The sequence below is a fragment of the Onychomys torridus genome, chromosome 8 (assembly GCF_903995425.1).
Source record: "Onychomys torridus chromosome 8, mOncTor1.1, whole genome shotgun sequence".
NCBI lineage: Eukaryota > Metazoa > Chordata > Mammalia > Rodentia > Cricetidae > Onychomys > Onychomys torridus.
Window position 1 is genome coordinate 18,583,126 of NC_050450.1, and position 27,757 is coordinate 18,610,882.

Sequence of the window (27,757 nt, forward strand, 5' to 3'; positions counted from 1 at the left end):
TGGGTACCCAGCTGCCAGCCTGCCTGTGGCTAGAGTGGCTCTGCTTCAGGACACAGCTCTCTGGTGGGGCTGGGGGTCTTCTACTGACTGCCCTACTCGACCCAGGCCTGACACTCAGGATTTCTATGGCTCTGCTGCTGTAGCTGGTGGCCCACTGTCCTGGGAGACAGTCATTTGCCTGGCCTTACCTGATAGGACTGGTGCCAGCCTGGTGCCTTGACCTGACTAGGGCAGTAAGGGAATGAAGACAAGACAAACACTGAAGAAACAAAACGTGGACACAGAAAAGCTGGGCCAGTGGGCTGTGCATGCTCTGATGGAGCTGTACCTACTACCAAAGCAACTGGAACCTTAGCGAGTTTATTACGTACAGCATAGAGGAGGAGTTAGCTTGTCTAGGTGGGAGGAGTCTGTAGGTGAGGAGGAGGAGCTATCTGAGAGGAGGAGCTGCATGCAGTTGCTCTTCTTTGCAAATACTGGTCAAATGTTTCTAAACACTCAAACTTGGACCAGAGCAAGGCGTTTCCAGTTTCCCTTGGGTCTGAGGCATTATCCTTCCTTGATATAGTCATGTCCATGTCAACTATACACATTCACTCAGGGCCTTCTTGGCTCCCCACACTCTCAACAACCACTCTTCCTACAGGTGATCTTCCAACTTCGTGCCAAACAGTGTGTGGGCTGCCAGGAGAGGGCCCATGGCACTGTCCTTCGGCCCTGCCAGCACCGTGTCTTATGCGAGCTGTGTGCAGCCAGTACCCCTGAGTGCCCCTACTGCAAGGGCCAGCCCCTCCCATGGTGATGAGAACCAGACCCATTCCTTCCCTGGTGAGCAGTGCAAAGGCCTCAGCATGCCATGTGCTACTACAGTGTCGAAACTGGCCTCCAGTACCACCCACCAGGATGTGAGTTCATGCCCACTGTCCACCAGCCTTTCAGATCACTTTTTCTTCCCTACTATGTCCTACCAATGGTGTCAGGTATTCTCAGAAAACCTCTGAAGCACCACCAAACCCACTGCCTGTCCCATGGGAGGGTGGCATGTTTTTGGTGCCCCCAGTCCTTGACACTGCTGTGGCCAGGCCAGTGGGAGGTCAGGCCTTGTCAAAGCACTTTGTAAACCGAGGAATTTAGACATTATAAATTGTATAAGCTGCTTTCTAGGTCCATGTTTTTTAATATGCGATAACATGAAGCTTTATAAGTGTACTGTGAACTTGAAGTTTCCTATCTATCAGTTTGTTGTTAACTCATAGTAATGGTAACTACGTTAGATTTCATATTCTGAAACTATTTAGGAAATGAACATTTATCTAGTAGTGAAGAAGACCTAGGATTTTTACATTTTAAAATTAAGTGCAAACAAATAGTATTTATAAGCAGAGAGTGGTTATTGAGAGACACATATACATTTAGATGTTCTTAATTTTATGAAAGGAACTAATTTTCCTAAACATGTGCAGGTGCACATGTAGGTGGAGTTTTATATTCCAGTATCACAGAGTGATTTCCAGAGCTCTGTCGTGCACTTATGTGATCCGTGGCCACTTCCAAGTGCCTGTGCCTTGCAAAAGAAGTGAAGGAATTGGTTCATTTGGTTTTTTTCTTCTCCCTTGAAAGACAATTTCATGCTAATGAAAAATGCAGCAAAGGAATCAGGCATTCAGAGGAGTCCAAGATCTACTCGGGAAGGAGCTGTGTTCTGATGCCTTGTCTGTAATGGCAACGGTGCTTTGGACCCTGAGTCGCCTGGGGCACCCTAGCTTGTGCTGAACAAAGGGACTGTACACCTGAGACTTCAGTCTGCTGCACCTGTGACCACACTCACCTCTAGCTGATCCAGAGATTCCATGACAGTTTTAACAAACATCTGGTACCTGAGCTGTGCATCCAGTTATTACCAGAATCCATCCCGTGACCAGCAACCCCAGCTCTGCTGCAGCTCACCATCAGCTTCCAAGGCAAAGGCAGTGCCCGCCCCTCACAGCTTGGCCTCGGGCCCATGGCTAAAATTCTGCTGAGGATGTGTCTAGGGTGATGACTTCAGCCTCCTACAATAAGGACTGGGACTGTTCCTGGAAATCAAGGGGGAGACATGTGTCCAGGCAACCCCCACCCTTGGTGGCAGACCTAGGCAGGGCAGGGTCCTACCTGCAGGTACTGCCCAGGCCTACAAGAGGTTCTCCTCTCCCATGGCTTTGCCAAAGACTTTTAATAGCATTTTTTAAGTGCAAAGTGATTAGGTAAAACGTTTTTATCAGTGACCAAATTAGAATGTATTTAATATAGTAGGAGATTTAAAAGCATTTTTTAATATAAGACAAACTGGTAGAAAAGCGCTATCATTTTAAAGGAAGTGGATCCTCAACATTCCGCAGCTAGCCCACTACTTAATAAGGTAACTATTGACCTGGTGTTAGTGACTATTTTGTTTTAACTATAGTGATAATGATTTCTTAGCTCAGTACCTAGATCATGTGTATTTTGTGCTACTGTTACCATGGTTTAAGATTGTTTCTTTTTAACTCATATTTACGCACTTGTTTCCCATATTGGCCTTTGGTCTCTGTGGTAACAGGACAATGTTTGTGATTGATATCTCCTCTGGACGTTTTCAAGCTGTAACAGTTACAAGCATTAAGCTTTAGATTGTGTGTAAGCTACTCCGGTTAACTCCTCCTGGACTAACATTCCAGGTTGGGGCTGAGGCAGTTATGGGACTGCTGTGTGATGGCTGGGGAGACAGGTGGCAGTGTCCACTGGGTCCCAGCCCATGAGGGGAGCTCTCCTGAGCATCTGCTCTTCTGGAATCAGGCTGGGCTCTGAGGACAGGTGTGCAGGGGAAGACCAAAGAAGGGGCCACTTCTCCCATCCATCTCAGACCTGTGAGCTAAGGCTCCTAGGATCTACCCTGGGTGGGAAGGGCCAAGGAGGGGAGAGACGGGTTTAAGGCCCATTTGTGGATAATGGAAGTGAGGCCACGGGTCTAGGAACTGAGACTCACCATGGTCCTGTTGTCTTTTAACTCTCTAGTGTTATTATTAACAGTAAGCAATGGTGTCAAAGTTTTGTGTACCTGGTTGGCAGACCTTCCCCCAGTGTGGATGCGCATGTGGATTAACTTATGGAAGCCTTTGTGTGCATTTGTTTTCAGAAACTAGTTGAGAATGTTATGTGAATGGAATCTTCTTAACCCAGAAGGTCATATTTATAATACATACCCATTTACTTAGTGAATTGTTTAAAGTTGTTAACATTTGTTTAAATTTTTTTACTATAGCATTTATGCAATGGTTTACAGAATTCATGGAGTTATTTTTTATCAGTATGAGATTAATTAAAACTTTGAAATTTATTCTGTCTGGGTCTCTGAGCACAACAAAGGCTGGCCAGCAGGTCCCTGTGTCTGTCAGTGACCCTGCCTGGCCTTGAAGATGCCAAAAGAAGCCATGTCTCCACCACACCAGTTTTGTGCACCCCACTAAGACCACACCTGTCCTCTATGAAAGGACACTTGAGGCTGAGGATGTTTCTGTTCTTTGTCTTTCATGACCACTTGGATCACAGGATGTTCCCACGTAGTCCTGGGTCACCCCGCAGCTGCTCGGAGGTTGTGCCTATGGGGAGCTGCTGACCCAGGTGCTTAGAGTGGGCGGTTTCTGCCAGAACAGGTGGCAAGTGAGGATCTGTCCCCCAATAGCTGCAGGCCCCAGGGTGCCTGGCACCTGACCAGGGTAGGCAGACTGACCTGTGGGCTGAGTGTGGGGGATTCCATGCTGGTCCAGCAGATTGGTCAGTCTTCGTACCTCCTGGGACAACTCTGAATGTGCCTGGACAAGAATGGCAGCCTGCTCAAACCCTGGGGGGCTACCAGGACTAGGAAACCTGTAACCTTCCCCCCTGTCCCTACACTCTACCTTTCTACAGTTGTCCAGGGTCTCAAGCCCCAGGCCCTTGGAACCTCCTGCCTGCTGGGTAGGATGAGTTTCTCCTGGGACCTTTAAGTAGCCAGCATCTTCAAAAAGCACCCTCAGCAACTTCTTATAGCCCTGAAAATGGAGGAGGCATAAGGAAAGTGGTCCAAGTCTGCAACTAGGTTCCAGGACACTGAGGGCCCCGGCCCCTCTTTACAGGAACAGACATGGGAGTCCTGCCACAGATAGCCAGTTCTGCGATGTGTCAGTCCTCCCCAGGGGAGGTAGAGTAGGCAAGGGGACACCCCCTGAGTGTGCACCCACCTGCAGTGTGATTAGCTCGTCTGCCAAGTCCTGTTCCATCTGGTCCCAGCGCTGCTGCAGGGCCTCTGGCAGGGTTGGATACACTACAGACCAATAGGAGCCAAACATTCCTGAGCCTCCCACCTACCATCCTCGTCCTTGGACCCAGCCCTACACAGAAGCCTACCTAACAAAGAGTGGGGATGGCAGACGAGGGGGGTCTCGAATGTCAATGCGTAGACACAGGTGCTTGGCTCAGACACATGGGCCAGTCGATTGATCTTCCCACAGGTAAGCTCCACCTGGGAAGAGAGCCTCAGTAGCTTGTGGGGGTGGGGTAGCTCTCTACCACTCACACCCCTATGGGCCTCACCTTGCTCTGCCTGCTTCGGGAGTGGCATGAGTCCCCATCAGTCATCCACATGCCCTTGAAGGTATTGTTGGCGATTTCCCATTCATGCCAGATGCTGGGGGAAAGCAGGGTGGCAAAGCAGTGATGTGGGGGTCTAGGGGGCAGACATGGCACTGCTGCCCTAGCTCAGCTTACCCAAGGATACCACTGTAGGCATTCCAGCGGAAGGTCTGCTCGTGCTGGGTCACGTTGTGGAAAGGGCAGAACTCATACTTGTACCTGGAGGCACAGGAGCATGAGGAGCTCTGCAGGCCAGCCCCACTCCACCCACCAGCCCGGCACTCACGTCGACTCCACTAGGCTGAAGCACTTGCCAGCAAGTCTGGAGAGATGCAGGGGGCCTGGGGGAGAAGACCACAGCAATTCACCATAAGTGTAAACCTGTGTTACCCCTAAAGCTAGAAGCTAAGGTAGGCAAGAGGCCAGAAAGCGTCAAGCTCCTTTCCCTGTGGGATCGGGAATGGTCAGATGCTGGCTGACCTAACCTCTGGGGAGGACTGACACATGGTAGAACTGGCTATCTGTGGCAGGACTCCCATGTCTGTTCCTGTAAAGGGGGCCCTCAGTGTCCGCCTAAGCTGCCCATAACCTGGAACCTAGTTGCAGACTTGGACCACAGACCCATTGGCAGACACTAGCCAAGAAAGTAGAGGGGTGTGTGTCTGTGTGTGTGTGTACATGTGTGCATACATGCTAATGAGATTTGGGGAAGTTAAGGCAATAGCCATGTGGCAGCCTCAGGAAAATAGAAGGACTGACTAGCCCGAAGCTTAGGACCAGTCTGCAAAGATTGCCCGAGTATTCTGCTTTTTCAAAGGACCAATTTTCTTTTCTTTCCTTTTTTTTTTTTTGGTTTTTGGAGACAGGGTTTCTCTGTGTAGCTTTGCGCCTTTCCTGGAACTCACTCTGTAGCCCAAGCTGGCCTGGAACTCACAGAGATCCGCCTGGGTCTGCCTCCCAAGTGCTGGGATTACAGGCGTGCTCTACCACTGCCCGGCTCAAAGGACCAATTTTCAACAAAACCCACAAGCCATACAAAGAAACAGAAATACATGTTTATTCAAAGGAACATTTAAAAAATCCATAAGCCAGGCTATGTATGGTGCCACAAACCTTTGGTCCCAGTACCCTGGAGGCAGAGGCAGGTGGATCTATACTCATAAATTGTTTTTAAAAAATCCATGCCAGGGGGTGGGGGTGGTGTTGGGGATTTAGCTCAGTGATAGAGTGCTTGCTTAGCAAGCTCAAGGCCCTGGGTTCAGGCCTCAGCTCTGGCAAAAAAAAAAAAAAAAAAAAAAAAATTCCATGCCAGGCAGTGGTGGTGCAAGCCTTATTAAAGGCACTAGGGAGGCAGAGGCAGGCGGATCTTTGTGAGTTCAAGGCCAGCCTGGGCTACAGAGTGAGATCCAGGAAAAGTCGAAAAGCTACACAGAGAAACCCTGTCTCCAAAAACCAGAAAAAAAAATCATAAGCCAATGGGGAATTCCATGTCCAAGAAAACCGTCCTTCAAATAGGAGGGGGCTGGTGAGACTCAGTAGTAGAGTGTCTGCTTACAGGTTTTGGAACTCTGACATTGGCATACATGCTTGTTACATCTTGCTAAGCCCACTGTATCAACATACAATGATGTCCTTTCTAAAGAACTGCTAGTCTCTGAGCTGGGTGGTGGTGGTGCACACCTTTAATCCCAGAACTCGGGAGGCAGAGGCAAGTGGATTTCTGAGGTCCAGGCCAGCAAGAGTGTCAGAACAAAACAAAAACCCTGCCACTCTCTGCCTATTGAATGGAGGTCTTAATCCATTTACATTTAAAGTAATCAAGCAAGATGACAGACATGTAAGCAGACAGGAACTGCCCTGTTACCCAGACTGGTCTCTGACTCCTGTGCCAGTGTTCCTCCTGCCTCAGCCTCAAGTGCCTGGGACTGTGGGTGCATACTACTGTGCCTAACCCCTCCCACCTACTGGACATGTAACCCAGGGTCCACACATGCTATGTGAGTGCTTGTTTGCTTTGTTGTTGTTGTTGTTTGGGGTTTTGTTTTGTTTTGTTTTGGAGACAGTTTCTCTGTGTAGCCCTGACTGTCCTAGAACATGCTCTGTAGACCAAGCCAGCCTCAAACTCTGCCTCCTGGCTACATGAGTGCTTTCTAAACTGAGCTACACCTACTACTGGACCTAACTTTCAGTGACAAGGTCTGATTCTTTGTCCTTTTTTTTTTTTTTTTTTTTTTTTTTTAAAGATTTATTTATTTGCTAGGTGGTTGTACATGCCTTTAACCCCAGCACTCAGGAGGCAAAGGCAGATCTCTGTGAGGTCCAGGATAGCCTGGTCTACAAAGTGAGTTCTAGGATAGCCAGAGCTATGCAGAGAAACATTGTCTTGAAATTTTATTTTTATTTTATGTATCAGTGTTCTGTTTGTATACATGTCTGTGTACCACATTCAGTGCCTGTGGAGATCAGAAGAGGGTGTCAGATCCCCTTGAACTGGAGTTACAGGCAGTTGTGAGCCACCAGGTGGATGCTGAAAACTGAACCCACGTCCTCTGCAAGAGCAGCAAATACCCTTAACCATCTCTCTAGCCAGCTCCTGATTCTCTTTTGAAAATATTGCCATTGTTTTTTTTGTTATTACCACTGAGATTTTTTTTCTTTTTCTTTTTTTTCTTTTTCTTTTTACAAGACAGGTTTTCTGTGTAGCTGTGGTTGTCCTAGAACTCAGAGGTCCACTTGCCTTTGCCTCCTTAATGCTGGCATCAAAGGGTGTGTGCCACCACAACTGGCTGAGACTTTTAACTTTTTCAATTCAAATTTTTACATTATTTAATGTGACTACCATGGGAATTTAGAATTTTAAATTGAAAAATTCAGTTCAAGGCCAGCCTGGTCTACAGAGTGAGATCCAGGACGACATCAAAACTACACAGAGAAACCCTGTCTCAAAAAACAAAATTAAAAAAAAAAAAAGGAAAAATTTTAAAAAAATTTAAGTTAACCACAATCCCATATAGAAAGGACTGCTATACAGCTCCCTCAGGCCCTTTGTAATTCATGTTTCTGATCACATGCTCAAACTGGCTGTTCACTGACCCAGATGTATAGTCAGTTCTGATGTTCTTATGCATTGATTTTTTGAGACAGGGTTTCAGTGTGTTCCTGGCTGTCCTGGAACTCACTTTGTAGACCAAGCGTGTTCAAGCCTGGCCTTGAACTCACTGGAGATCTGCCTGCCTCCACCTCCCAAGTGCTTGGACTAAGGTCGTGCTCCAGCACCCAGCATGCATTGATCTTTTTCATTGCAGACTTGGCAACCAAAGTGGTAGCATGGGTCTTTCTCATCCCTGTAACTCCAGCTGCTTTGTAAGACATCTTCCTTCCTATCTTCACCCAGCTACTGTATGGGGTCCTCTCAATTCAGGTTGAGTGGCTTCACTTGGGGTTTCTGCTAGGGCAGGTCTACTGATTCTCCTGCAGGTTCTGTTATTTAGAAAAATACCTGCCTCTTAAGAGGGGGGTGCTAGGGACTCAACCTAGGGCCTCAAGTACATATTCTGGAGTTGCAGTGCCTTGTGGCTTCTAAGAAATGCACCTTCGCTTCACCTCAGGCTGAAGTGAAGGAGTGGAACAGACACACTGTATGAGCTATGTGAGAACAATAAGGACAAAAGCTGGTTCTCTGAAAGGGTCAACAATCCCGGCACTTGAGAAGCTGAGTGTGGTGCTTTCATGCATGTAATCCCAGCACTGAGGAGGCTGTAGCAGGATAGGTGTGGTGCTTTCATGCATGTGACCCAGCACTGAGGAGGCTGTAGCAGGATAGGTGTGGTGCTTTCATGCATGTGCCCCGGCACTGAGGAGGCTGTAGCAGGATAGGTGTGGTGCTTTCATGCATGTGCCCCGGCACTGAGGAGGCTGTAGCAGGATAGGTGTGGTGCTTTCATGCATGTAATCCCAGCACTGAGGAGGCTGTAGCAGGATAGGTGTGGTGCACGTCAGCAATGGGGAAATGACTTACTTAGGAAAGTGTTCGCGGTACAAGCATGAGGAACTGAGTGTGGGTCCTCTGCACCCACAGAAGAAGCTGGACACCTATAATCTCAGTGCTGGAAAGGCAGAGATGGGGTGTATGTGTCTCTGGGGCTTGCTGGCCCGCTGGCCTGGCTGAATCCTGGAGCTCTAGATTCAGTGAGAGACCCTGACTCTCACTAACGTGGAAAGCAATAGAGGAAGACACCCACCTTTGACCTCTGGCTTCCACACAGGGGCACACACAAATACACACACAACACACAAAAAGAAAAAAACAAAACAAGGGGGCTGCAGAGAGCTCAGTGGTTAGGAGCACTTGTACTCTTGTAAAGAGTCCTGGTTCAGTTCCCAGCAACCACATGGTGGCTCACAGCTATCTGTAATTCCAGTTCTAGGAGATCTGATGCTTTCTGACCTCTACAGGCACTCCACACAATATAGTACACAGACACACATGTAAGCAAAGCACTCATATACATAACATTTTAGAAGTTTGCATAAAGATGAATAAATAAAATAGGAAAACCTGCGGCTAAACTGACCAGGAAAAGCAAAAATTCAAATAATTAAAACCAGAAATGAAGGTTGGGGCATTTGCTACCAATTTTACAGGAATAAAAAAGATTACAAGTCACTATAGACAATTTTACAACCATCAAATTGATGTAAATGAAACCGACAAGTTTCTCCAAAACACAGGGTGTGCCAAGAATGGATGTGAGGAAACAGAAAATGTAAATTTAGCAAGCAAGGCATTTTAATGCAACCTATCGCCTAGGCTGAATAACCATCCAACCAAGTAGGTCTCTTTCACACCTCTCCCCAACTTCTCTCCATTCTCTCTCCTGCCAAGACTGTCGTAGAACTTACCATGTAACCCAGACCTGGTCTTGAACTAATGATCCTCTCCCTCAGCCTCCCAAGTGCTAAAATTGTAGTCTTGTGACAACCTTGCACACTCTCTACCCTTTCCTTTTTCTTTCCAATATTACTGTCTATTAAAAATAAAATTAAACATATTTGCAGTTTTGGGTTCCTGGCTATGTCTGGGCCCTCCTAGCCAACCAAGGAGCTACAAGCTAGTATGGAAGGGCTATGGTAAAATCCCCACATCTTATGCCACCTCCTTACACACATACGTGGGCTCACAATGTGATGGTAGCAGGCCTTTGGACTCCCGTGTTTATCAGGAATGCCCCAAGCAGTGTCATCCCATGAAAAGGACTTAAGATCTGTGATGACCGCTGAGCCTGACTGGTTCACTGCTGGAGGAGACTGGTAGATGTTCCCTGTCTACAGCTTCAAAAGCTCCAGCCATGGGCTACCTCTCCTCCAGGGGACCAATGCTACAAGTCATCATGTCCAGCACACCTCAGATAGTGGATCACCAAATCCCCAGAGTACAGTTCTAGCCAGCGTCCCTTCATGCTGCTGTTCAGCCCCAAGTCTCTTTTCGAGACAGGGTTTCTCTGTGTAGCTTTGCGCCTTTCCTGGAACTCACTCTGTAGCCCAGGCTGGCCTCGAACTCACAGAGATCCGCCTGGGTCTGCCTCCCGAGTGCTGGGATTAAAGGCTTGCGCCACCACTGCCTGGCCCTGAGTCTCTTTCAACAGCTATGTCCCATTCTCTCTAGTCCAAAGCTCCCAGCTTTCCCGTGCAAAGGATTTTGATCTTGCTGATGCCCTCTCCACTCCCTCAGATCTAGACAGGGCTAAACACACCTGGAGTGGCCTCTTCAGGCCCAACACTCCTGCAACTCCTAATCAGTCTAAGTACCTGTGGATGGAGACTTTCGGATCACAGGTTTAGGAGGCCAGCTTAAGTCTGTATGGAAACTCCGTCTTAAAAACACAAAAGCTAGGGATGTAGCTCAACGCTAGAGCCTGCCTAGCCTTAGGTAATCGCCAGCACGGGGGTTAAAAGGGGGTTAAGAGTTCCAGTATATACTCCCCAACATTTAAACACTCGCAGGTTGACAAACGAATGCATGAACCTCCAGCGAATACTATCGGAATCTTTCATCCAAGGCACCCTATCCTGCCGCCCCCACCCCCAGCCGAGGGCTTTCCTCGCCGCCCCGCCCCCCGTCAGCACCTCGGTCAGCTCCACGCTCCCTCCCGCGCTCACCCGATACAGGCGAAGGCTCTCTCTTAGGCTGAAGGCGACTTGCCTGGGGCAGGAACGGGTTATTCAGCCTAGGGGACAGAGAAAGTCAGGGGAGCCGGCCACGCCCGGCCCCCAAGCCGCCGGGTCGCCAGACACTCACCCGAATGTGTTGGGTTCCTCTACCACCTTCATCTTCCCGGCACGTGCCGGCGCGGGCCCTGCGGAGAGCGAGGCGATGAGCAGGGAGCAGAGGCTGGCGACGCCGACGTGCGGAGGGGCAAGCTCGCGGAACCGCTGACCGCGCGCCGCGAGCCCCAGCAGCAGCAGGAAGCCGGCCAGCCGCACCGCCATGGCTCCCGGGGTCGCACGGTCACGTGAGCGAGAGCAGGAACTGCCTGCCCGCAAAACCGGAAGCGGCGCGAGCGCGCACGCGCACCCTGCTCGAAGAAACCCGGTGGCGGAGGGTTTTATCTGGGGCTATGGGCCGCAAGAAGGTTGCGCACGGGTCCCGGACGGAGAGCGGTCGTGTTCGGCGTCCCCCCGGCCGCTCTCTGGATGCTTTCGCTGACGAGGTGGGCGCTGCGCTGCGCGGTGAGTTGGGAGCGATCGGAGCCGCGGGTCGGGCTTGGAAGCAGGCGCTGAGAACCCGACCTTCTCTCCCTCTCTCTCTGCAGCATCCGTGCAACCTGAGGCGGCCGAGGGCCAGGATGTCCCCGGCCCTGCGGTGCTGCCTTGTGCCCTGGCTATGTGGGAGCTTGGTCACTGCGACCCCCGGCGCTGCACAGGTCGCAAACTGGCCCGCCTGGGTCTGGTACGATGCCTGCGCCTGAGCCAAAGATTTGGCGGTCTAGTGCTCAGCCCCGTAGGCACTCAGTACGTGTCTCCCGCCGACAGGTAGGCACCGGAGGCCTGGGGGACCGGGGAGGTGTCGGGGTGCCCTCCCCATTATCTAGTCTTTGTTAAACCGCCCCTTATGGAGGGTATTATTTTCTTCAAGCCTTGCTGCTTGGTCTTAGATGGCCACGCCTTTCTCATGGGCAGGGTTGTCTCTAACTTGACCCTTATCATAAAGCGAGGCTTAGAGTGTAGAAGAGCCTAGGAGAACAACTTAAGTAAACATTGTCCAGCTACCCCCAGCAGCAGCCCCTAAGCTTGGTAGTGAGGGTGCTTTGTACCATTGCAATAAACCATAGTTTGGAAAGAACGAGCATGTCTCATCTGTAGTGAAGCCGGTCTCCAAGGACATGATTTACTTGGGGCCCCAGAACCTACCCTACACTCTCCGGCAGACAGCTGGTGGCACAGTCAGGGGTCGCTGTCATAGACTGCTCCTGGGCCAAATTGGATGAGACACCCTTTGGGAAGATGCGAGGGAGTCATTTGCGGCTCCTGCCTTACCTCCTGGCTGCCAACCCTGTAAACTATGGCCGGCCCTGCAGACTTTCCTGCGTGGAAGCTTTTGCTGCTGCTTTCTGCATCGTAGGTGAGTTTGGGGCTGCCAGGAGCCCGGTGTGGCAGTCTGGGACCTGCCTGTACCCCCAAGACTGTGCTTTCTTCTGGCAGATTCCGAGCAGGGGGATGTGAGGAGAATATATTGGGGACCATCAGGGCAGGGTTGGTTTCAGTTCCAGTACCCACATACAGCCTTGAACTTGGGAAGCAGAGGTTGAGACAAAATGGACAGCTGTCTTCCCAGGATGGTGTATGGGGCGTCACTGTCATGACAGCACTGTCCCCCCACACTCTTTGTTCTCCGTATCTGAAGGGAATGCAGGGTTCAAGGAGAGGCCCCGATGAAGACCTCGTAAGACATAGGGACCAGCATCGTAGCACTGTTTCTCAGCAAATGAGAGGAACCTGGGGACCTGAGAGGTGTGAAGCCTCCTGGGAGGGCAGCAAGGGGTGGTAGAGCTCTGTTCCCTAGATGGGTCCCAGGCGTATTTCTGGGTTTGTTCTTCCAGGCTTCTCAGATCTTGCCGTCATTTTGCTTCAGAAGTTTAAGTGGGGCAAGGGCTTCCTGGACCTGAACCGAGAGCTTCTGGAGAAGTATGCAGCCTGCCATGGCCCAGAGGAGGTGCTGCAGGCCGAGCAGGGGTACTTGGCTAGCGCCAAGGACACCCCTGAGGAGGAAGAGATCGGTGAGGCCTGGCATGGTTGGGAGCCCCAGGGAAGCTGTGAAGCCCTTCAGGTCCTTTGGAGGCTGGAGCCACCAGTTTGGTTCTGCCCTGAAATCACTTAAGAGGTCACCTTCCAGGGGTTGGGGATTTAGCTCAGTGGTAGAGTGCTTGCCTAGCAAGCGCAAGGCCCTGGGTTGGGTCCTCAGCTCCGGCAAAAAACAAAAACAAAAACAAGAGGTCACCTTCCTTTCTACATTCAGATCCCTTTGATGTGGACTCCGGGCGAGAGTTTGCAAACCTCAACAGGCCTGTGGCCAGTACCTGGTAGGTCCTGTGGATCCACGCTAAGTGATGACTCAAGCCCAATGTGCTCCTGGAGCCTTGGCAGGTCCCTCCTGCCTTGTGGGTATGGCTTCCCCAGCAAGGCCTGGTGGTGACTACAGAGTTTAAAGGGGCTGCCTGCTGGAGGGGGTTGGGCGCAGAGTGTCTCCTGCTTGAGGGTTTCAATGGTTGAGTGTCATAGCGAAGGTGACCCTGTACTGGCTACACCAAGGTACATCCCTCCTTTCCAGGCTGCCCGTGGACATGGATGACACTGACGAGTCTGAGGACCCCAGTGAGGGTTCTGGGGAGGACAGTGATGAGTGTGAGGAACAAGGAGCTGGTGCTGATGGTGGAGACAGCAGCTGCTCTCAAGAGGTAGAGACAGAACAAGAGACGCAGGCCAGAGACCCCACTGAACTCCGAAGGCAGTCAAGAGACAGCAGAGAGACTGAAGGCTGCAAACAAGTACATTATTGAAGCTGCTGTGCGCTAGTCCAGAGGTGGCAGTGGAGCCTGGGGATGGACAGGCCTGTTGGGACAATTCTGTGGCAGCCTTGTTTGGAGTCCTGCCTTGGAGCTCTTGATAAAGCCAAGAAGGAGCCTCCCAATATGAGTTCTGTTGCTTCGTACTTGGCTAAGGGTTGGGGAAGTCTACCTGGGTGGATCTGGGCTGTGGGGTAAGTCCAGTATGGTCATATATAGATGTGTAAAAGGATATCTGACCAGCTGGCCATAGAGCACTTAACCCTGATCTCCACCTGTGGGCAATGCCCCTTTCCTCATGGGAACCAGAACTCAGGTAATCCTCAGCTGGCCCCTGGCTCACCTGCTGTGTGTAGAGCATCTGGATCAGGAGAGAGAAGCTGCAGGCAGGAGAAACCCTCACCCTCTGCCTGGGATCCTGGCAGCTGCTAACCTTCTCACTTGTCCCCTGGCCTTCTTGCCTCTGCCAATGGAGACCTATCCTGGGGAAGCAGGGCAGGGCCTCCTCTATGAGGCTTCCTCTGTAGTACCACTGTCATGAGGCATCAGTCATTTCTCATTAGGCCCACTGATGGTTACAGGGTGTGAACAGCAACATTGGCCTCCACCCCTGGTACCAGTACCCTCCACTCCCTAGTTGTGACCACAGGTGTCTCCAGATACTACCTCATGTCCTGTAGGGGGCAGAGTCCACTGAGAGCATATGACTACTGCTCCAGGGAAGAGAGCCCACTGGGATCAGGTCCCATCCATCCATCCTACTCTGCATCCACAGGCAGATGCTGGCTGGGTCCCTCTGAATCGGCTGCTCATATTCAAGGTGGAGCATGCTGGGGCACAAAGGGGTCACAGCACACACCAAAAGACACAGCCAGACAGAAGCCACAGGGTTCAACCAGAGCAGGCAGGTCACATGGTGAGGGAGGGGCCCCCAGGACCCCTGGCTGCACAAAGTGGGCCCCACAGGGAAGTGGGGAGGGCTAGGCTGTGACCATCAGGGTGCTCAGAGGTCAGCCTCCATGCACTTCTCCAGCTCCTTGAGTTTCTTGACAAACTCTTGTGCTTCTCTGTTGGTGCGGCCTTCTAGCATCCGCAGTGCAGACCTCACTGTAGGTGGATATGGAGGTGGGCGTGAGGAAGCCAGTGTGGGCCAGGCCCACCACCCTCAACCCCATGGACTCTCACTCACCCTGAGCTCTGGGCCTGCGCAGGTGTAGTGTGATGGGCTGCCCGGGTCTCATGCCCCCTCCCACATGTGGCCTTGCGATGCCACTGACACCACCTAGGCCAAGGGCTGCCTCCCCAGCAAAGTCATTGGTGGACAGCCAGTCGTGGTCCATAACCGTGAACAGCACACAGGCCCCGCGGCGGCGGCATGCCTCTGCAGGCACGGAGCTGTAGACAGGGCAGTCAGCAGCCTGCTGCAGCCATACGGCTCAGGCATGGGGCACAGCAGGCCAGGCAGGCACTCACAAGTGGAAGAGTTCATCATACACCGGGTGCAGTGTCCGGGCTTTCACTTGGGTCCTCTGGCTGCGGACCAGTGGGAAGAGGTGTGGTGGGCCAAGCTCCACAATCACAAAGGGGTCACTCAGACCTAGAAGATACAGTGTGAGCCAACTGTCTCCCTGGCCCCTCCCCCTGCTGCTGTTGCTGGACCTCACCATTGGCATCCAAGGGCAGTAGATCCGCTGCATGCAGCACCTCCACAGCTAGCCGCTGCTCAGCTGCTTCATAATGGCATCGGACAGTGAGGCGCCCAAACCGGTTCTGCTCCAGAGACCTCTGTGGGAAAGGCCAGTGGAAAAAGCCAGTGAAGGAAGCTGGGTGTCAGAGCAGGCCTGTGGGTAGACTATGCCAGCCCCACCTGCTTGAGCTTGTCCATGTAAAACTGCTCGATGCACTCTCGGGTGGAGCATTTGTGCAGCCGAAGCTCCTCCTCCAGCCTCTGCAAGGGAAGCTGGCACTGGTAACTGGTCCCTGGCAGGGCAGCCAGGTGCCCTCACAGAGTCCTCTGAGCTGCCTCATGGCCACCTGGTTTCACCAACACAAGGATGCCTACTGCACGGCAGCAGGCTGAACTTGTTCCTGCAGAAGGCTCAGCTCATCCAAAAGCTCACCTTGTAGCTTCCATCCCTCAGGTTCTCCAAGGGCAGCCCCTGGCCCTCAGCATGGAAGAAACTGACCAGAGCCTACAACAGGGAAAGAAGAGGCGCTTGTCAGAGGGCTGGCCTGTGCCGAAGACCTGCAGATTCGGGGAGCACTGGGTCTTAGGAGCCAAGGCAAAGCCATTTCTCAAATCTGAGGACATCCCCAGGAGGCCTGGGAAATGCCAGCACCTGAGGCCAGAAAAGCTGCCAGTCGAACTGTGGGGTACTCGGACAGGTTTAGTGTCCTATAGGTGCAGCAGGGAGAGGGCCTTGGGAGATGGACCTGGGGGCTCCTTGTGGCCCTACCTCGAGTGTGAAGTGGAAGCGACCATAGAAGTCCGCAGAGACGTCTCTGTTTGCGCTCAGTGCCTGCAGAATGGCCTGCAGAAGCAGCTCCCAGACAGCCTCCAGCACCCTAGAGGGACACCACCTGGGTGACTCCCTGGGCCCCAACCACCCCCACCTGCCCCACTACCTAGCTGGTACCTGCTCAGGTTCTCCTTCACCAGTGAGTCATTCAGCAAGGCCAGCTTCTCGTCCAGGTATTTCAGGAGTGGGGCTACAGCCTGTAGGCAGGAGTCCTCAGGGCTGGCCAAACTGGACTTCAGCCTGCCCCTGGCTACGCACTCCCCGCTAATCCCCTCCACTCACCTCATCATTCTGAATAGAGTCGGGGGACAGACTGATGTGCTGTACGTACTTCCTGATGTCTGCCACCATCTGAGAGAGGGTGGTGCTCAGAACAAGAGTAGGGATTCAACAATAGTCCCCACATGACTAGAGTCCCGGGCCCCACCCCTCTGCTCACCTTGGAAGTCAGATGTGCTGTCACAGTGTGGGCCTCCCGCTGGAGATCTTCATCCAGGGCCTGTATGCAGCTGAGGAGAGGGCGGGGGAGCACTCCCTCCGGCCCACTGGCCCCTTCAGGCCATGCCAGGCCTCTTAGCGCTTGCCCCGAAGCTCTGCGTACCAACTCTACGTTGTTGAGCACCACACAGAGCTGGGGAGGTATGGCCAGAGGCAGCTGGGCAGCTGTCAAGGGAGTGGGGGTGACCCCACCCAGCCACCTGCCCCCCTTACATCCAGCCACTCACCTGTTCACTCACTGCCTCACCAGCAGCCCCTGGCTGGGTGTCCACCTTCTTCCTCAGTAGTTCCGTGTAGAAGAGGGAGGCCTCACACATATCCTGGGGCAGAGATGGGCAGGGAGCTTGGGACTCTGCCCCTGCCCCATCTCCTGATCTACTCCCCACATATCCCCAGCCCAGGTACCTGGCTGAGCTGAGTGCCTAACGCCTGGGCCTGGGCAGGGTCAGGCCAGGCCAGGCGGACCCAGAGCTCCTGGATGTGGCTAAGGCAGAGGCTGGCGGTGGCTGCAGAGCTGCTGTGTTTGGAAGCCGCATCCACAGGCTCCAGCTACAAAGGCAGAAGGGGGCTAATGTTGCAGGAGTACAGGATGAGCCAGCACCACGCAACTGAGCACACACTCACCGTGTCTACATCCACAGCTCCCTGCAGACGCCACTTGGCCTGGTCCCTCAGCACCTGCAGCCAGAGCTTCACAGCTGGCAGAAACGGGGTGTGGATGCCAGCCAGGGCTAGGGAGCGGCTTTCCCTGCAGTGAACACTTGCTCAGGGCCCATCAGGACTCACATACCTTTACCCAGAGGTCTCCGGGTTCAGAGCTAAGGGGATACTAGTTCCAGGTGGGTACCCACCGTCCAGGGATGCAGCTCCAGAAGCGCTGGGTATCTGCCAGGGTCAGGTAGAGCTCAAAGAGCCCTGAAGCTACCTCTAGGTTCATCTTGGGGCTCAGCTCCTCTGTCAGTACCCATGCCTCCTCAGCCACCTGCTCAGATGGTGGGATTAGGCCATTGCCAAAGTAAATCTAGGGACCCTCTTAACCAGGGACTTCTCCCCGGTCTCCAGTACCCACAGGCACCCAGGGTAAGGGACTCCCCCTCACCAGACGTTCCAGCTGCCGGAAGGTAAGGGTGAAGAAGTCCACCTTAAGGATGCTGCAAAAGACATACCTCAGCCACCCGTTTCCCACCAGCCAGCCCTACCATCCCAATCCAGCCCATTCTGGCCTAGTAGCAGCATCCGGGGGAAGGGCCTACCCGTGGAAGAGGCTGGCGTAGACCCCATAGCAGGACTGCAAGTCCTCATAGATGATGTCTGCAAGTTCAACAAGCCCCGCTAGGCGCTGCGGCCCTGGCTGCAAGAAAGCCAGGCTTGAAGTGACCAGTGTACCCCCCGAATGACCTGGGTCTCCAGCCCATGCCATCCAGACCCATACCTGCTCTCGAGGACTCTTGGTGTTCAGGAGCTGGTCATACCACTCACGATTACCCCGCTGTAGGAGTAGCCAGTAAAGCAATGCAGTGGATTGAAGGGAAGAGTCAGGTTAAGCACCTGTGGACAGCAGGGCCTTGCAGGGGCCAAGGGAAAGAGGGCCAAGATGGATCCAGACACACCTTCAGGGCAGCAGCAATGTCCATGCTGAGCTCTGTCTCGAAGGGACAGATCTCGAAGGCTGGTTGGAAGAGCTGTAGCTTCTCCAGGCACCTGGTGAGGACAGCCAGCTGAGGAGGCCTGCTCCAGCCTCCAGCCCTCCAGCCCCCCAGTCCTGCTGTGCTACACCCACTTGAGCAGCAGCTCCAGGCGATACACAGCCGTGCTGTTGGTGGCAGGGAAGTAATCTCGGAGCTGGCGCAGCAGCCTCAGCCCAAACTCAGAGAAGGCAGAGAAGCTGTCAGCTAGGCTCTCCTCCTGCAGGGAACAGGTTCATCAGAGTCAAGACAAGGAAAAGGTCCAAGACTGCTCTGCTCATAGACGCTAAAAATCCATGGCTTCGTGTAGCTAGCCCAGTCCCTCCCTAACGGCCTGTCCCACTCTTGACTCCCACAACTCTCCCCTCGCTGCACCTACAAGCCTCAGCACGTTTATAGCTCCTGTCCCTCAGCTCCATACTGCCAGTGCCCACTTGCTCCTGCTGCTCAGACACTTGCCACCTCAGAGGCTTTGCCCTCAGTCCAGGCTGACCTTTGTGGCATCCTTCCAAAGTTACTCCATTGCAACTACCACCTCCTACTGCACAGCACTCTCTCCCATATCATGTGTTTCACGTTTTCAAACCCTATGAGGTCCCTTGGCTCCCAATGAACTCTATCAATAACACACAGACCTGTAGCCATGTCCGTACCCACCTGTTCCTGGGGCAGTGAAGCTGCCTCCTCCCAGTGTGCTTGCACATCTTCCAGCAGCCCCAGCAGGTAGCCATAGTCCAGGGTGCGTGTCTGATGGTGGCGGCTACTGACTTGCCAGTGCCTATAATAGGAGCCCAAGCCTGTGGTCTGCTCTTGCACAACAGGTCCCAGCCCACAGCACTGTCTTTCCCACGCTCCACCTGCTTACAGCCTTGTCCAGAGGTTCTACCCACAAGGGCCACCCTGCCTACTCACAGCACTGCCAGCTGCAAGGGTGACAGATTGCTTTGGGCTCCATGCAGACATAGGACGGTGGTCCCAGGCCCACTAAGCTCACCACGCCAGCTGCTGGAGTTTGGCTGGAGAAGAGAGCCAGGGTGGTCAGAGGCCAGAGAGCCACTCCATCCCTGCTCTGGGCCCCTCACTATACTCAGCAGCCCAAGGGCATCCACTACCTCCTCCACTCGGTGCTCAAACCGCAGCACACGGCTGAGGAGCAACAGGTAAGACAGGAAGCCCGAGCGTCCACGCTGACTCATAGCAGTGTCCCTCTGGAAGGCAGAACCTGAGGTCTGTCATCAGCTCTGCCTGAGCCCTGAAGGCAGGGGTTCAGATGTGGCTCCCATAGCTTCCCACCTGGGTGGTGATCAGCTTGAGGACCAGGTGGCAGTCTCCTTGCACACGCGAGGCACTGGAGCGTGGTTCCAGCTTAAACCAGCGGTCCGCACCCGCCACAGGCACCTCCTGAGAGGAGTGGAATGAGGAAGTGTAAGACCAGACCTCCAGACTGCGCCCCCCCCCCAGTCCAAAGGGCTTGGTAGTAGGGTGCTCTCAAACCCCAGTAAAGACAAAATAAGCTACCCTCTGGAACCCTGAGCAGAAGGGAATGCTGAATAGGTGCCCAATGCAGCCCACCTCCTCCAGCCCCAAGAGAGTGGGATGCTCTATGGGAACCATGGGGCACTGCCACTGGAGATGCCCAAGAGCTCTGGGGCACCCCCATGCACCCACCAAGGATCCTAATCATCCATACACACCCTCCCCCACATACCCTGATAGGGATGTTGAGGCATCCCAAGAAGTCATCAGTGTGGTCCTCGGTGGGCCCTGCTGTCCCATTTGCACGGGCCGACTTGACAATCTGTTTGAAGTATCTGGGCACAACAGGTGGATAGCAGGGTGGTATCACTCTGGTGATCCTGGAAAGCCGCTGACCCCTGTAGCTAAGCTGCATGCACAGATCTAGGGTTATGGCTCCCCACCTCCCCCGCCCATACCTGCTCATGCCCTTCAGGCCAATAACTTCATTCAGCTTCCTGCATGCTTCTGCCAGGGATACGTCATCATCGTGGTCCCTGAAGGTGGAAGATGGTTTGACTGGAGTTCCCAGCCCACCTCTGAGCCCGCCCCTCATTCTGTCCCAGACCAGAGATGCCACCCCACCCCACCCCATGCCCTGCCAGGGTCCTCTACCAGATGTCCAGGTGCAGCTGGTCTGTGTTGACATCCTCAATTTCACTGCAGAGAAGACAGAAATGTGTATGAAACTCCCAGCCACATCTGGCCAGGGTTGAGGGAGATAACCAGGAGCAACAAGTAGTAGCCATGTTCTCCACACAGACTGCTGGGCTCACCTCCTAACCTCTACTTGCTACCAGCTATGTGGCCATAAGGAAGGACACAAACATCTGTCTGTGGGTCTCAGATTATTCCTTTGGGAAGTGGGTGCATTACCAGTCCCTCTTACAAGTTTCCTGGGCAGCAATGAGTGGTCATCGTTTGGGGTATTTGGCTATCATCAGGCTAGGAGCCTTACAACAGGAAATGCTCTTTCCAGACAGGATTCAGGGTGCTGCTCTTGACCTCGGTGACCTGGATACACTTGGCGGGCAGTGGGCTGCTACGCTTGCTGCCTTTGCGGAAGCCAAAGCGCTGCTCTTTCTGCCCGCTTGCCTCCTGTGGGGCACTTGAGGCCGGCAGGATGCCCAGCATGCAGTATGGATCACTGAAGCCTGAAATGGAGCAGGTGCCTCAGCCCTTGGCCCTCGGATTTTCCACTGTCCACAGCTTCCAGGAGCAGCTGCCAGGCACTATGGGAGCCTACCAGATACCCACTTACCATTGGGGTCTTTAGCCAGAAGGTTCTTGGCACGCATGACGGAGACTTTCAGGGCATATGTGGGAGCCTACAGACAGAAGGGTACTGGGGGACTTCACAGGACTAAGCAGCCTCAGCATGCATGTTACAGTCCCCTATTTTTCCTGCCACCCTGGTATCCCTTCCTGCCACACAGATGCCACTGCTGGCCAGCCAGTACCTGCCTGGGTGTGCATAACCTCACCTTGGCTTTCTTCACACGAGTGATGGCCTCCATGTGTTCTTCAGAACTGGTGCCAAACACCTGTGGGTGATGGGCAGGTAAGGAGGAGCGTGGGAAAAAGCTTGCGCTGTCTCAGGAGTCTCAGAAATGTGCATGGGAGGGAATGTCCCTCTGTCCTACCATGTGGAAGACCACTGCCCATCTGGTGCTATGGTTCTGAGCATTCAGAGGAGTGAGCGGGTGAGGGCATGGCACAGTTGTGGTGAGCAGGGTGGGGACAGGATAATGCAGAGCACAAACCAGTGGGAAGGAAACATACTCTCTGACTATTCTGCCCTCCTCTGAGTACCAGCCGACCCTTTCTAGTTATGTCTGTGTTATCTGTCTTGCATCCTCTGCACATGTGTCTAACCAGGTCTCCACCCACCGGGGATATTCACCAACGTACACTGGTGTGCGCATTTTATGTTGTCATCCAGGTGATACAGGCACCAGTGTGTCTGTGTGTGTGTGTGTGTGTGTGTGTGTGTGTGTGTGTGTGTGTGTACAGGTTCACACACACACATCTCAGTCCTCCCCAGAGTGAGGCAGGGTGGGTGGGGCCCAGGCGGGTGGAGCCCTGCTCACCTGCTGAAGGTAGCTTAGCAGGACCTCCTCGTCATCTACCTGGTCGGGGCCCATGGTGCCTGCCCGGTGGAGGACTGTGTATAAGGCCTCCTCGTACAGCATCTCCACCTTCAGGAAACAGGCCCTGAGTTCCCATCCACAGCAGAGCATCTCAGCCCCTGCTCCACCCTTCTGGTGCGTCAGCCCCAAGCAGCCCCTCCCACTACTGAGTGGATCCCCCGCCCTAGTGCCTCTGCTCCTGCTTACCCAACTGCACTACCCACCTGTCACCAGACCCTGGGCCCTACAATCCTAGAGAAAGGAGTTACAGTCACTCCCTGGGCTTAGACACCGCGGACACCCATTACCTCCTCCTGGGTCAGGTTTCTCATGCCGCGGTTGGGGTCCACAGGCTCAGCAGGGGCTGGGGAACCACTGCGCAGAAGAACCTGTGAGGGAGGGTTAGAGTGCCAGGTGAAGGTCTGTGAAGGTAGGGGCGCCTTAGTCTGCAGCTGCCCCGGACCCTCTGGCTGGATGAACGAAGGTGCTCCAGGAAGATGAGAGGTTTGAGGTGGGGGTCAGAGAGGACCTAGAACAGTAGCCTGTGCTGAGTAGTAGTCCCTACACCATTTAGAAATTGAGTCCTTACCTCAGGGCATGGCAGGCCCTGTCTGCCATCCCCCTTTTTCAGGATGAGGCGCATGTGAGCAAAGAACTCCACACCATCCCCAGGTTTCCTGGAAGAAAGGTCAGAACAAGATTCAAGCAGCCACAGAGAGAGTAGATCAAGGGGACAACCATAGTGTTCTTGGCCTTGAGCTTAGACCCCCTTGGTCCTTCTCCCACCCACGTGGATTGGCACTGGACAAGTGTACAGGCCAGCCAGTGGAGTGAGGCCAGGCCCACATGCCCTGCACAGTCAGCCCTAGGGTACACACCAGGCCCCTGTGGCGGGCTCCTGTGAGTCTGCGCCTGAGTTCTCAGGTTCCTGCTCCGTCTTACGGCGGAAGGATGGGCACACCTGCACCTGCCTGAGCACGCTGCTCTTGATGTCCAGCAAGGTTGACATGGCAGCCACCTGCAGCGAGCACAACATCAGTTTGTCCTCTGCTCTACCACTGCACCGCTGACACTAGCAGAGGGGGCTAACGGCCCGCAGGTCGGATGCCACCCCGCACTGTGCTGAGTCCCTGCAGGGGACTTTACGGACTCTGCTGCCACACTGGACAAGTGACCTTGTACAGTGGTCCTGGGGTGTGGTGAGATACCCTCAGATGGGGGTGCCAGGCACAGAGTTGGTTCTCTGTGTGAAAGTACTGCTGGGATCTCAGTGGAGACAAGTATGTTCTGCTCCCACATCCAGGCCGGTACCCCAGATGAGCCCCAACCACCCAGGACAGTGTGACAGGATGTGTCTGTTTCCTGTGTCCTCACCAATACCCCGTCCAATTGGAGCCAGGGCAGATAGTACACAGGCCTTTTCCACAGAAGGCCCAAACAGTGAGGTAAGACACTCGTCTGTGATTTGGCCCTTACACCCATGAGTCCAGGGTAGGGTTGGCACTTGTCCCTGAGGCCAGAATGCCCAGGAGGGAGCTGCTCTATAGTCCTTACACATATCCAACACAACATAAGGGCCATTACCCCCTGAAGCAGAGTTATCCCCCACTCTCAGTGAAAAGGAGCATGAAGTCATGTGTCTCATTTGGGGAAGGCTGGAAGTGTTCAGCCGCTTCCTGCTTACTAGTCCATTGAATCAGTTGTCTGCCTGTTGCTGTGGCAACCAACCTCTCCTGCTGCATCCTGCACCCTGCCAAAGCAACCTGGATGTCATCTCTAGGAGAGTGGTTTCCACACTGCTGATGGAGCCCAGGCCCAGGGTGACACTGACCCTGACGCTATGGCCTCCTGTCAGCCATTCTACTCGGAACTTGAGGTCAGGGTGGAAGTGTATGGACTGAACACACTGGTAGCCCTGGTAGGTGGCTCGGGCATCAGGGATCACAGTGGCAATCCTGAGACTGAGTACCAGGAGGGCACCCTTCTTTTTGGGGTGACAGGCTTAGGATCATCTGAGAACCTCTGCTTCTCTTGTGTTTGATGAGTTCCCAGACCTCGCCTACCCACCCACATTTGGGAGGAAGAGCTGGCGGTATCTGCATCTGCATAACCTTCAGCAAAGAGCTGTTTACTCTGTAGACGCCAAATTGAGGGGTAATGTGATACCTAGGATACGGTGGCCTCCCATCCATTTCCACACCACCACCCTGTGCGTCCCCAACCCTGGGTCAGACAACCACTTCTGGGCCTGGGCCTTCCCCACACTACCCCAGGGAGGTCCCCTCTCTTTCCTGAGAAACACTCTCCCCCATCCAGGCCATCTCTGTCATCTCTGTCACAAAGCACTCACCCCTTGGGGTCCCTGTCTTGATGGCCACATTAACAAGATACATATAGTCTGTGCCTGCCATCCACCACTGGACATTGGCGCTCATCTACACGGTTTCATTAGTCCTAGCAAGGGGAGACTGTCACTTCCATTTCATAAGACAGGAAATGGAGCCCACGGCAAGTTCTTCTCCTGGCCCGGGGTCTCAGGGTTGGCCAGAGGTTGCAGAGCTTCTTTGGGTCACGGAGCCTGTCTGTGGTGAGAAGCTCTCCATCTTACCTCTATTTCCACTATCCCCTCTGGCTGAAGCCAGCATTCCTAGGGGGTGCTGCATTCTGACCCCTTTGCTCCAACCAATTTCTATCTGGTGAGACCCCAGAGCTGCGGGGCCAAGATGTGAAGGGGGCCAAGTGACTCTGCACCCTGAGGGAAAGCCCCACAAACCTCCCCGAAACATGAGAGCCCAGCAAGCTTCTGCCACACGTGGCCAGTCCTGAGGTCCCAGGTGGCCAGGTGTCACAGGCTCAGCTCTTCACTAACTAGAGGGAGGAGCTGCTCCCCCTGCACCCCAAGCCAGGCAAGCAGCTGCTTCTTGAGCTGTTGCCAAGGCAACCGCCAGCTGCATCTACGTGTGATAGGGCTACAGAGGCTTGCAGTCCTGGAGACAAATGTGACGCAGAAGCAAAGTAGCCTGACAGTACAGGAGCTGAGGGATGCACCCCTGCCTTGGCTCAAACAAGGAAACAGGTGTGGGCTTGGGAACCTGCCCGGGGTCACCAGCAGCAGGTGGTATCCTGGGACTTAAGGCTCTGCTGTGCAAACACTTTATTTTCCTGTGGTGTCCTGAGCTTAGGTTCAGCTGTGCGCCCAACGCCGCCCGAGTCTGTTGCTAGGATGAGGCTAACAGCAGTATGTCAGCTGCAGTCTCCGTAAGAGTTGGCTCATCCTGATGCTTAGAAACAGCTCTGGTCCCCTTGGAAACCTCAGGCTGTCTCAGCAGCCGTTACTGTCTCTGACCCAACAGCCCAGGCCCTGAGAGACACCTGTCAAAGAGGCCTCTGTGTCCAGCCAGGACCTCATCATTCATCATCACAAACCTGTATGCATTTGAATACTACCCATGGATTTCTGGAAATCTCTACCTGTAGAGGGCAGCAGTGAGCTAAGTGCAGCGCGACCCCCAGCAAGCCCCACCTTCTACCAGTCTCTCCCGTGGGCCCAGCTCAGGTGCTAGTCTCTATTTCACTGTCCCTTCTGGCCTTGGATAGTAGTACATGTGCCCACAGCCTTGCTCACACCCAGTCACTAGGGCCAGAGTCATAGCTCCCTGCTGTCCAGTAAGCAAAGGAAGGACCAGTCACGAAGCTCTTTCCATATGAACTGAGCGAAAGCTAGTCACCACTCCTGTCTGTGACTGGGGCAAGCTGTGCAGAGGCAGGATTTGACCCAGGACTCCCACCCTAAGCTGTCCCTACTAGCCAGCCATTTGAAGATCTGGTGGCAACGAGGCAGAGAATTTAAGGGCAGCTTAGGAGAGGGCTGGAGGGGTCTCCTTAGGTTCCCAACCCATAACAAACACTAGAGTGCTGAGGAGGCACCTTTAGTGCATATGGATCTCTGGAAACTGGGACAGATGGTGGCAGGGTGGCATCCCGGGGTCTCTTCTTTGGTCTTCTCTGCTTCCCTCCCTTCCTGGCCAGTCCCCACTTTACCTCTCAGACCCTTCCCAAGTTTTCCTGGATTCCCAGATCTCCCCCTGGCCTCTGGATCTCCTCAACCTCCCCTCCTCATGTGGGACAGTGGCCAAGTATGGCTCATCTGGTCTACCAGTTACCCGTGCTGCTTGGGCACGCATTCCTCCCTGATTTCCCAGAGAGGAGCCAGGGGATCTGCACTTTGCTCTCTGTGAGTGAACTAGACCTTCTCAGGTCAGAGGCCAGCAGCAGGCAGCGGGGATGCGCTCCATGCCTCACTGATAGAGAAGGGTGCACTCTTCCCAGGAGCCTTACCTGCCACTTACCTGTCTCCGTTGAGTTGCTCCTGATAGGCTGTTTTTGATGATAGGGAGGTGGGTTGTGGTTACCCTCCCCTTGGAAGGCAGGAGGTCCGAGGGAACTGCTCTGTTGTAATAATTCTGTGTGTGTGTGTCTGTCTGTCTGTCTGCCTGTCTGCCTGCCTGTCTCTCTGTTTCTTTCCGCCGATTTCTGTCTCTGTCTCTGTCTCTGTCTCTGTCTCTGTCTCTCTCTCTGTCTCTCTCTCTCTGTCTCTCTGTCTCTCTCTCTCTCTCTCTCTCTCTCTCTCTCTCTCTCACACACACACACACACACACACACACACACACACACAACGTCAGACCCCAGACCCCGAATTCCTGGGCGACCAGGGAGGAACAAGGCTTACCCTGGGCAGGAATTTCAGGTTAGTAAGGGCAAGGGTCTCATGGGCGTCGGAAAGTGGGAGGGACAGTGGGGGCCGTTTTCCTCCCGCTAACTTGATGGGATTCAGCCCGCTAGAAAGGCTTCAGAGAAGCTCCGCGGGGCGTCTCCGAGGTCCCCAGCCCCGCTGAAGCCTCTCCTGGGGAGAAGGGTCACAGTCAGGTAGCTCAGCAGCGGCGACCGTGGGAACTGTGGTAGCAGGTGCGCACTTCTGGGTCGTGAGGTCCCGCCCTTCAACCCTCCCCCGCGTCCTGCAGTGCAGACCCCAGATCCTCTACGGCGCTCAGAGCCTAGGACGCCGGCCATGCGACCCCGCCCCTCTGAGCACGCGCGGCCTCAGTTTCCCCAGGTTCCCGTTACCCGATGCCTTCAATCCCGGAGCCCCATGGGGAATGGAGTGTATTAGCCAGAGGGCCTGAGCCTGAGGGGGCCTGTCGCATCTGTCTGTCTGCCTTTCTGGGTGGGAGGCAGGTTAAGCCCCGACGGCAGTCTGACGGCACCGGGCAGGAGTTACAGCACTCACCGTGGACAGGGGTTCGGGGACCACGGAGGTCGGGGGTCCCTGCTGGCGTCGCTGTCGCACTGGCTGGGGACACCAAGGCACAGCGACCGCTAGCAGCCGCGCGCGCTGGAGACTGAGCACTGCAGAGCGGGAGCGGCGGGCGGGGGGCGCGGGCGGGCGGGCGGAGGCGGGGCCTGGCCTCGTTTGCTGGTCAGAGGTTCCAGCCCTGTCCTCCCCCACCCTGCGCGTCTGGGGTCGGGAGGGGGTTCTTGCCCACCCGGTGCTGGCCAGAGAACCCCTGCTCTGGGCGCTGGGCTCAGTAACCCACAGGTGGGTGCAGAGAGGGGCGCTGCGTTGGATCTTGCTTGGCTGTGCTAGGCCCTCCGCCACCCCCACCCGCACCCCCGCCCCGAGGGAGGAGGCTGTCGCGGGGTCTCCTTCCCAGGGCTGCAGG

The 27,757-nt window shown here is 54.2% G+C and overlaps 4 protein-coding genes across 15 annotated transcripts in view; 2 read left to right on the forward strand and 2 right to left on the reverse strand.

Annotated features, from left to right (window-relative positions):
• Unkl (unk like zinc finger) overlaps positions 1–1,216 on the forward strand; it is a 43,750-nt gene extending 42,534 nt beyond the window's left edge. For all 9 annotated transcript variants that reach the window (XM_036194921.1, XM_036194923.1, XM_036194924.1 and 6 more), the window contains one exon: positions 647–1,216. In XM_036194921.1, coding sequence (XP_036050814.1) covers positions 647–802 — 156 coding nt within the window. In that variant the 3' untranslated portion in view covers positions 803–1,216. The remainder of the gene's footprint in view (positions 1–646) is intronic.
• Positions 1,038–11,158, reverse strand: Gnptg (N-acetylglucosamine-1-phosphate transferase subunit gamma). 2 transcript variants are annotated; one of them, XM_036194931.1, is made up of 10 exons: positions 10,928–11,158; positions 10,789–10,856; positions 4,916–4,970; positions 4,765–4,848; positions 4,591–4,684; positions 4,405–4,519; positions 4,239–4,321; positions 3,918–4,049; positions 3,749–3,830; positions 1,038–2,075 (listed from the first exon to the last, which is right to left on the reverse strand). In XM_036194931.1, exons 1-10 carry the CDS (start codon positions 11,116–11,118, stop codon positions 2,044–2,046), a joined length of 936 nt encoding a protein of 311 aa, XP_036050824.1. In that variant the 5' UTR covers positions 11,119–11,158; the 3' UTR covers positions 1,038–2,043. The 2 variants fall into 2 exon arrangements, with proteins under 2 accessions (XP_036050824.1, XP_036050823.1); XM_036194930.1 differs by lacking the exon at positions 1,038–2,075 and adding an exon at positions 3,203–3,659 and having other exon boundaries at positions 10,928–11,154.
• A 22-nt stretch (positions 11,159–11,180) lies between these two features.
• Tsr3 (TSR3 ribosome maturation factor) lies at positions 11,181–13,816 on the forward strand. Of its 2 annotated transcripts, none has more exons than XM_036194932.1 (6): positions 11,181–11,358; positions 11,442–11,661; positions 12,057–12,250; positions 12,729–12,905; positions 13,145–13,208; positions 13,457–13,816. In XM_036194932.1, the coding sequence occupies exons 1-6, from the start codon at positions 11,247–11,249 to the stop codon at positions 13,683–13,685; spliced, it is 996 nt and encodes a 331-aa protein (XP_036050825.1). In that variant the 5' UTR covers positions 11,181–11,246; the 3' UTR covers positions 13,686–13,816. The 2 variants fall into 2 exon arrangements, with proteins under 2 accessions (XP_036050825.1, XP_036050826.1); XM_036194933.1 differs by having other exon boundaries at positions 11,274–11,339.
• On the reverse strand, positions 13,658–27,690 carry Baiap3 (BAI1 associated protein 3). Of its 2 annotated transcripts, none has more exons than XM_036194918.1 (34): positions 27,325–27,690; positions 22,916–23,055; positions 22,627–22,714; positions 22,346–22,426; positions 21,999–22,106; positions 21,393–21,452; positions 21,170–21,236; positions 20,867–21,062; positions 20,524–20,568; positions 20,328–20,405; positions 20,102–20,204; positions 19,687–19,794; positions 19,506–19,601; positions 19,306–19,409; positions 19,051–19,171; positions 18,489–18,613; positions 18,319–18,409; positions 18,141–18,197; positions 17,962–18,059; positions 17,808–17,859; positions 17,560–17,690; positions 17,333–17,456; positions 17,114–17,257; positions 16,936–17,028; positions 16,650–16,841; positions 16,493–16,561; positions 16,328–16,407; positions 16,148–16,256; positions 15,812–15,883; positions 15,559–15,639; positions 15,356–15,476; positions 15,165–15,288; positions 14,881–15,086; positions 13,658–14,798 (listed from the first exon to the last, which is right to left on the reverse strand). In XM_036194918.1, exons 2-34 carry the CDS (start codon positions 23,044–23,046, stop codon positions 14,695–14,697), a joined length of 3,459 nt encoding a protein of 1,152 aa, XP_036050811.1. In that variant the 5' UTR covers positions 23,047–23,055; positions 27,325–27,690; the 3' UTR covers positions 13,658–14,694. The 2 variants fall into 2 exon arrangements, with proteins under 2 accessions (XP_036050811.1, XP_036050812.1); XM_036194919.1 differs by lacking the exon at positions 27,325–27,690 and adding an exon at positions 26,387–26,494.
• Between the last annotated feature and the right edge of the window lie 67 nt (positions 27,691–27,757).